Source organism: Colobus angolensis, unplaced genomic scaffold (genome assembly GCF_000951035.1).
Source record: "Colobus angolensis palliatus isolate OR3802 unplaced genomic scaffold, Cang.pa_1.0 Scaffold250, whole genome shotgun sequence".
Taxonomy (NCBI): Eukaryota; Metazoa; Chordata; class Mammalia; order Primates; family Cercopithecidae; genus Colobus; species Colobus angolensis.
Window position 1 is genome coordinate 2,060,851 of NW_012115711.1, and position 9,116 is coordinate 2,069,966.

At 43.4% G+C, this 9,116-nt stretch overlaps 1 protein-coding gene across 1 annotated transcript in view; it reads right to left on the reverse strand.

The window, feature by feature from the left end:
- The window catches only part of ITIH6 (inter-alpha-trypsin inhibitor heavy chain family, member 6), a 44,459-nt gene extending 41,713 nt beyond the window's left edge, over positions 1-2,746 (reverse strand). The window contains exons 1-2 of the mRNA XM_011946578.1: positions 2,645-2,746; positions 1,471-1,625 (exon numbers count right to left, since the gene is read on the reverse strand). Of these exons, the coding sequence (XP_011801968.1) occupies positions 1,471-1,625; positions 2,645-2,746 (257 nt within the window). The remainder of the gene's footprint in view (positions 1-1,470; positions 1,626-2,644) is intronic.
- Positions 2,747-9,116: the final 6,370 nt, after the last annotated feature.

Genomic DNA, 9,116 nt, shown 5'->3' on the forward strand with positions numbered 1-9,116 from the left:
TGTGATCCGCCCGCCTCGGCCTCCCAAAGTGCTGGGATTACAGGCTTGAGCCACCGCGCCTGGCCAATCTCATTTTTTTTTTTTTTTTTTTAACCACTCTTCTATCTCTTGTCTGTCCCTGACAGTACAGCGACACGGAAACTTGCAGCTTCCCTAATTAAGGGAACATTTATGGCTTTATTCCTTTTTCCTGGATTCCTCCAGTCCTGCCCTCACCCTGGTTGCCTGGTGAAGATGTCCTATTTCAAGCCTCAGTTTAGGTGTTATCTCTCTGAGGTTTTCTCCACCAGCCTGGGAATAGGAAACGCACCATTGTCTTCTGGTCCACCTCACCATTCTAACCATTCCACATTCAGACTTCTCTTTCTCCCCAGCATACTTTATTAAAGCAATCTACTCACTGCTCCCCAACCCAACGCTCTTTTTTAGAGACAGTCTCACTCTGTCACCCAGGCTGGAGTGCAGATATCAAAGCGCACTGCAGCCTCAACCTCCCATGTTCAAGCAATCCTCCTGTCTCAGCCTTCTGAGTAGCTGAGACTATAGGCATGCGCCACCATGCCCTGCTAATTTTTTTTTTTTCTAGAGATGGGTTCTCACTATATTGCCCAGGGTAGTCTTGAACTCCTGGCCTCAAGCAATCCTCCCACTTCAGCCTCCCGAAGCTCTGGGATTACAGGTGTGAGTCACTGTGCTGGGCCAGTTTCCTTTTTTTATATCCTCCCTTAAACTGTGAACTCTTTGAGACTCGGGACTATATGCAGTTCACCTTCCTCTTTCTGTTGGACTCAGCACAGTGTAAGTCACACAGTCAGCACCAGGAAATGTTTATTTAAAAAGCAATAAAGCTAATATTATCAACTACTTAATATGTGCCTGAAGCTAATTTTAGCATACGTTTCCACGTATATTAATTCATTTAATCCTTGAAAGTGGGTGCTGGCTGGGTGCAGTGGCTCACGTTGGTAATCCCAGCACTTTGGGAGGCCAAGGCAGGTGGATCACGAAGTCAGAGATCGAGACTATCCTGGCTAACACGATGAAACCCGCCCCTACTAAAAGTACAAAATCAGCCTGGCGTGGTGGCGCATGCCTGTCATCCTAGCTACTCGGGAGGCTGAGGCAGGAGAATCACTTGAACCTGGGAGGCAGAGGTTGCAGTGAGCCAAGATTGCACCACTGCACTCCAGCCTGGGCAATAGAGCGAGACTCCGTGTCAAAAAAAAAAAAAAAAAGAAAAAAGAAACTGGATTCTAATTTTATCCCCATTTTGTAGATGTGTAAAATGAGACTCCCAGAAATGAAGTAATTTGCCCTAGGTCCCAAACTGGCAGAGCCAGGATTCAGACTCAAGAAGTCTGATCTCAGAGTGCATTCTTTTAATCACTATGCTCTGCTGACAGAATAAGCACAAGAATGAACAAATATATGCACAAATGAATGAAGTGGTGACTTTGGAAGCAGACTTACATAGTGAAATTGGAGATAAAGGCGAGATGAGGCAGATCCAGGTCAAAGATGGCTTCATGGGCTTCAGCATGTGGATTAAACAGGACAGAAGTGACCAAAGTGTGGGCGTAGCGAGACACCACCGTGGAGTGCATGGAATAGCTTGTCATTAACAACTGAGAGAGAAGACAGGAGGGGGTGTTTTAGGTAGACTATGTCCTCAGCCTAGATGGGCTAGTACTTGGGAACTCAAGATTCCTACACAGGCCTCAAAGTATACAGGTGGATAAACTGAGGCCTAGAGAGGGAAAACAGCCTCTGTCACCCATTTGGCGGATCTGCCTGATTGCTTCAGCAAGCTTTATCAAGTCTCAGAACTCACAGAAGATTAGAGATCAAGGGACCTCTCTGGACAAGCACTTCTCTAACTTTGATGTGCACGTGAATCCCCTGGAAATCTTGTTAAAATGAAGATTCTGATTCAGCAAGACTGGGGTGAGGGCTGAGATTTTTATCTTTCTAAAAAGCTCCCACAGGATGATGCTGATGCTAGTCCACAGATTTCACTTTGAGTAGCAAGGCTTTAGAATATAGCAGAGCAGCCGCCATTCACTGAATCCTACTCTGTCCAAGGCACTGTGATAAATATCGATTTTTTTCTTCTTTAGGATCTCAGGTGTAAAGAGTCGCACTTATAAGAACAGTCAGGCACTGCAAGCATGGTAAGTATCTGGCATCCATGGTGAGGGCACACAGCAAGTACAATATCTATCTTCTTCCTCTCCTTTCTTGAGGTAATGGTCCCCCTATCTACCTACACGTGATGCACAGCTAGTTCCTTCCCAGTATGGGACAGTGGGAAATGGGGACAATTTGAGATCAGACGGACCTAGGTTCAAATTCTGGTTCTGCCTCTTCCTGTGTCTTAACTTTGGAACCTGTTTTCTCTTCTCTATAACGGGGATAATAATATAACCCAGCTCACAGAGATGCTGTGAAGACTAAATGAAATAATAATTCTGGGACCCCTGGTGCAGCACCTGACATGTGCTTAGCAAATAGTACCTCTTTTCTCTGGCTCTAGCTTCTCAGTCATAGGACTGAAGAAACACACTGAATAACCTTCCCAAATTTCCCCCAAGAAGCTAATTTTATCACGAATCCCCAAGCTTTGTTCCCTCGTCCCAGAACTGACCTTTGTGCTTGATGAAGCGGGGACAGGGGGTCCCTGGTATGTCAGTTCAAGAAGAATGATCAGCAAAAAGCTGACACAGATGAGGTACCTCCACCCAGACATGATGCCACCTCTGGCCTAGATCTGTTGTTCACATCCAGAAGATCTGAGCCCGATCTCCAAACCCTTGCTCTTTTAAACCTCCAGGTATCCCTTCTCTTGAGAGGGAGGGACCATTCTGAAGGGTGGGGAAGGCTCTGAATGTGGCATTGAGGCTCACACAAGCCAGGATTGTCCAGGAGCTGGGGCTGGCATCTTGCCTGGAGAAGGGCCAGTTCCATGCTTCCTTTTTTTCCCTCATCCAACTGTAAGATGAATGGAAACTAAACATACCAGAGTGCTGGGTCTGTCTGTTTGCTGTGTTGGCTCAGGGTGGGGTTTTTCTTTCCTATAAACATCCACAGGAGCCCAGTAACTGGGGCCAGAGAAAGGTCACTTAACATTGATCATCTTAAAAAGGTAGCGGCGATGAGAGAGGGATTGGCAAGGCAAGCCCCCAATACTGGTCTTCCCTGGTATTGACTTTAGCCTAGTGCCTGGAGGGACTTACTCAGGATCCCATAACAATTTAGGGGTCCCACAGACATAATAAGACTTACAATCTCTAGAATAGCCAGAGGCCAAGACAAGCTGGAGCAGGACTGAGAAAGAGTATAATACAGTGGTTTCAAAACAGGCTTTGGACTCAGACCACCTGGGTTGGAATCTCAGTTCTGCCACTTACTGACTGTATAATATTGAGCACGTTATTTAACCTCACTGTAGCTTCAGTTTCTTCATCTATAAAATAAGAATAGTAATAGCATCTACTTCATAAAGTTCTTATGAAGATTGAGTTTGTACTTTTAGAGTGCTTGGCACATGGTAAGTGATCAGTAAATAGCTGCTAGGAGGAGGGCAGGATGAGGTATGACAGAGATCAAAAGTGTGGAAACCTCCCTGTCCTTGGAGATCTGAGTGGAGGGAGAAAGGATGAACTGAGGTGCTCTGGACTCAGGATCTGCAGGTCCTGTGGAGGGTAGGGGTGAGGAATGGGGCTGAGAAAAACGAAAGGACTTGAAGGTCTACACAAGGACTATCAGCCTCAGTCAGAATCCTGCCACCCTGGCCCTCCCGCCTCCACCCATCCACACAGGGAGCATGGACAGCTACAGTACTTACTCTCGGGGGCAAAATCTCTGACGACATTTTACAAACTACCCCAGGAACACTCAGATTTGTCCTAGGGCATTTGGCATCACAACAAAGTCTTCTCATTCTGGCACCTGTGGGTCCCCAAACCTGTCAGTTGCCACCTCCCACAAGTCCACACCAAGTTTCCTCTCAGGATTTCCTCATGAGGGAGAGCCTTAGCTAGAGAGCATCTCTGCTAGAGAACTGCAACAGAGAAAACTCCCATCAACTGCCCAGTCCTATTCTCTTAAATATGAATGAGTAGCCAAGGAGCCTCAAGCAAATTAAGGAAGCCTGTAGCATGAAAGCAAAATACTAAAAGAAACAAATAGAACAACTAACCCTAGAGCAGTTTGAGGATCTGGGAAACAAAAGAGAACTTCAGGGGAAAAACTGATACTATTCTCAATAAGATTCAAGAAGATACAACATGCATAAAACAAGAACTAGATGCCATAAAACAGGAACAATGAGAGAAAACAGAGATTCCTTAGAAATTAAAAGTAAGTTACTGAAATAATAAATTTCCCAGGACCAGGAAATGAGGAAATCTCCCAGAATGTAGGGCAAAAAAGCCAAGGCAACAGAAAATGTGAGAGAAAATTTAAGAGAGATGGATTAATCTAGCAAATTAAACATTTGAATAATAGGAGTAATTTTGTTTTCTAGACAGAGAAAACAAAACAATGAAGGAAACTTTAATGAAAACGTATTAGGCCAGATGTGGTGGCTCACATCTGTAATCCCAGCACTTTGGGAGGTTGAGGCGGGAGGATTGCTTGAGGCCAGGAGTTTGAGATCAGCCTGGCTAACATAGTGAGACTCTGACTCTACAAAAAAAAAAAAAAAAAAAAAAAAAAGTGAAAAGAAATAGCCAGTCATGATGGCTCTCATCTGTAAATCCCAGCTGCTTGGAAAGCAGAGGCGGGAGGATTGCTTGAGCCCAGGAATTCAAGGTTACAGTGAGCCATGATTGTGCCACTATACTCCAGCTTGGGAGGCAGAGTGAGACCTTGTCTCAAAAAATAGATATATTAGAAGTTATAATAATTTCCTACACCTGAAGAAGGATCTCCACACAGGTGCCCAGAACAGCAAATCCAGAAAACAGTGAATCCAATTCAAGCAAAGACTGCAGCAGCCTCCTTACTGGTCCTCCTCCTTCAGCCTTCATCTTCCCCTTTTCTGCCTCCCACCAGTATATTTTTACAACAACCAGAGGGATCCTTTTGAAACCCAAGTCAGATCCTGTCCCCTGTCTGCTTAAAACTCTCCTGTGGATCCCACCTGTGGCTTACATGGTCCTATGTGAGAGGGGTCAGTGAGGCAAGCCCTCATTACCCATTTGACCCCATTTCCTATTACTTCCCTTCCTGCCTTCCTCCATCACTCTAGCAACTCTGGCCATTATGTTCTTCAAAAATGCCAGACGTGGGGAAAAGAATGCCAGGAATGATCCTGTTCCATGGCCTTTGCAATGACTATTCTTTGTGCTTGGAATGTTTTCTCACCAAGTATCCACTTGGTTAGTTCTCTCACCTTATGCAAGTCTTTGCCCACATGCTACCTTTTCAGTGAGTATTTCCCTGACCAACCTATTTACTTATTTTTAAATTTTTTTGTTATTGATGCATAATATTTGTACAAATTTATGGGATACATCGATATTTTGTTACATGCATAGAATGTGTAATAATCAAGTCAGGGTATTTAGGGTGTCCGTTGCCTTGAGTATTTATCATTTCTATGTGTTGGGAACATTTCAACTTATCTTTTCTAGCTATTTTGAAATATACAACACATTGTTATGACCAGCCTACTTAAAACTGAGATTTTTCTCCATAGCACTTACAACACATTTTAATTTGAATACATTTTACTGATTTATCTTATTATCTTTTCTCTCTCCCTTACTAGAATCAGCTTCATGGGGGCCAAGGATTGCTATCTGTCTTCTTCACTGCCCTAGCCTAATCTCCCAGAACAGTACCTGGCACATGGTAGACACTCAAAAAATACTTGTTGAAGGAGTGAATACAAAAAAATTCAAGGAAAAGAGAAAGGCTTTTAGAAAGTGTGTGTGTGTGTGTGTGTGTGTGTGTGTGTGTGTGATTATTCAAGAAAGTCTTGGCCAAATACAAAGCAAAATAAAATGTAATATGATTATGAGCAGCTGATAAGAGTATAAGAAAGATTCCATTTGACCTCGATGCTAGAAACATTCTCCTCTGAGAGGCCCAAAGATTGTGACCTTGAACTTGAAGAGAAGGAAGTGTATTCCAGGCTCACTGCTTGGCTAGATTTTGAAAAATATTTACATAGCCATGATAATGTGAATGCTGTTTATTGGGTTTCAGGTCATAGAGTCAACCTGGAGAGACAAAGCAGGGAAGATCTGATTGTGGCTGCAGAACAGAATGTAAATGTTAATAGCCAGGGCAATGTAAAAGGAAAGATAAAACTGACAATGTGAGACATTGAATGGGCAGGGGGAGGGTTGTAGCCATAATATCCTTGTCTTAAAAAGTGGGGAGTCAAAATTATCTGTCAAAAATGGATGGAATACAAATAGAGGTCTGAGTATATCTTTTTCAAGTTACAAAATTAACCAAAAACAAAAAAGGAATATCAGTGTTAACCATTGCAGGGGAGTAGAGGGAAAAGTGAGGCACTGTACATAAACAAAATCCTTACTGCCATCTCTGGGATATTGTCTAATTTTTTTTTAAAGAACCATTACATACACATGATCTAGACTTGTAAAGGGAACTAACAGTAGAGCTAAAACTAAAAACTGTTAAAAGTTGGCTTTGAGGGGGTGGGATGGAGATGGGGAGGGTTGAGGCAGGGGACTATTAGTTTTTGTCATATGATCTTCTGTACTATTTCATTTGTTGTCATGTACAAGCATGGAATTCATAAAAATCAAATGTTAAAAACTGCATGTTGATCTCATAACAATGAAATAATTATATTTCCTATAACACTTTATGACAATATCTAAATGGGCATATGGATATTCAGTGAGATGTGCCTCCACAGATGAAAAACACACTGTAATGTGCCTAGCATATGTCTGTGAAGAGTGTTGGAAAGGGTATTCTGGGACTTAAATCACTGGACAAAGTATAGTGTAGTTAAGGCTTTGGTATTTGATATTCCACTGACTTGGGTTCAAGTCCTCTCTGTGCCACTCATTGGTCGCCTTGCCTTGGGCAAGTTACCGCTCTCACTTTTAATATTGCCATCTGTGAAATGAGGCTAATGTTCACACAGTATAAAAATAAACCCCTTAAGAGCAAGGGCCACCTCTGTAGTGGTGTCTAATACATAGTTGGTGCTCATTTTCTGTTGAATGGCCTAATCATAGCTCACAAGCTTGTGCTGAGGAAGGACTCAATATACAGAGAACAGGGGAGAATGAGAGTTAGTCCAAAAATAGGTAGCAGGTTTCCTCATCTATGGGAAATTTGTCTTTTGTTAAACAAAATGTCATTTTTGCTGTGGAAAGGTAGCCCTTAGGGTTTAGAGTGAAACGAAGTTAACTAAATTGCCCTACATGTAAAAGGGGAAAAAATGAGATTTCACCAGCAGCTCAAGAAAGAAGACATAGGCCAGGTACGGTGGCTCATGCCTGTAATCCCAACAATTTGGGAGGCTGAGGCGGGCAAATCGCTTAAGCCTAAGAATTTGTGACCAGCCTGGGCAACATGGTGAAACCCCGTCTCTACCAAAAATACAAACAAACAAAAAAACCCAAAAATTAGTAGGGCATGGTGGCATGTGCCTGTAGTCCCAGCCACTTCTGGAGGCTGAGGTGGGAGGATCACTTGAGCCCAGGAGTTGGAGGTTGCAGTGAGCCAGGATCACACCACTGCACTTCAACCAGGGTGACAGAGTGAGACCCTGGGGGAGGTGGGGGGAAGAGAGAGAGAGAGAGAGGACATAGGAGCCTGGAAATGGAAAGGAGAGAAGTTGCCAGCATGTTGGAGGACAGAAAGGGTCCAACAGGGGTGGGGCATGGGGCCTAGGAGAAGTAACAATTATTAGGCCTTTTCCAATGGTAGGAATGGCTATGGAACTCTGAAGAACAAGAAAGTTCGATGTCCAATGTAAAGTTGATTTCTATGCTGAGCTGCATGGTTTAAATGACTAAAGAAGTGATGGGCAGCCTTAAAAGGAAACCTTTGCTACCCTCTCCCAAATTTTCCAAAATTCAGAGATACGGATTCTGTATAGTTTGGGAGAAGGTAAATGTGCTAGGATAGGATTGGTGGTGGGGATATTCTGGGCTTTCCATTTGAGTTTAGGAATCTGGAGTCTTGGATGCCTGTGGGATTAGACAGTTCCGTCTCAACATTCTGCACTAAGCAATCCTTAGCCTGCCTTTCCTTATCTCCAGAACAGAGCTGCCTGATAACAGCCTTTCATCTTTCCTCTTAGTTGATATGTAGGATCTATATGATCTCAGATATTTCTATACTGATCTGTGGGTGCTAGAAATGGGCCTGAGACCCAGTGACCTAGGTTCTTCAGAGTTTATGGGTGGATGATAAAGATCAAGATTCCAAGAGTTCACAAGGAGAAGGTGGGAGGAAATCTCTCTGGTCAAAGGGTAAAGATTATGAACTAATTTGTCTTTTCTCCCCTGATGAGGTTGCCTCCTGCCCTCTGATCCCCAGATCATAAGATAAGGGTGTTAATGGTATTATGTTATGAAGGTGGTGGAATTGAGAGGGGTCTGGGGAAGTTTGGGTTTGACAATCTTTGGGAATGCCTCTCTGATAGATTTGGATGAGATTTTTCCTGACTTCCTGAATCCAATAGTATCTCCTAAGGTTCTGACTCTATATTCCTTTAAGTTACCCCAGGATCCCAAAGACCACAAGTGGGACCGAAAACATTGTGAAACTTAAAATGTTGGAGGTTGTAAGCTAGTGTAGATATACCAGAAGTGTAGTTGTAACAGAGGGTCTTCCCCATGGGGACAAAATTGCTTAACAAAGGCTCCTAGGCAAGAGAAGGCAGGGCATATCTGGTAATAGTGAAGTGTTCTGTTTAGGTGGAATATAGGCAACTATATCTAGTACTTTCAGAAAAACAGCAGGAAAAAGGCTGGAAACTCCGTCAGGGCTGGATTTTGGGAGAGCCTTGAAATCAAACTCAGGCGTTTCTTGGGAAAGCATTCCATACCCATTGTCATGAATACCTCACCTGCTATTCATATCTCAACTCACTGTAATCAGGAGACTGCTGCATG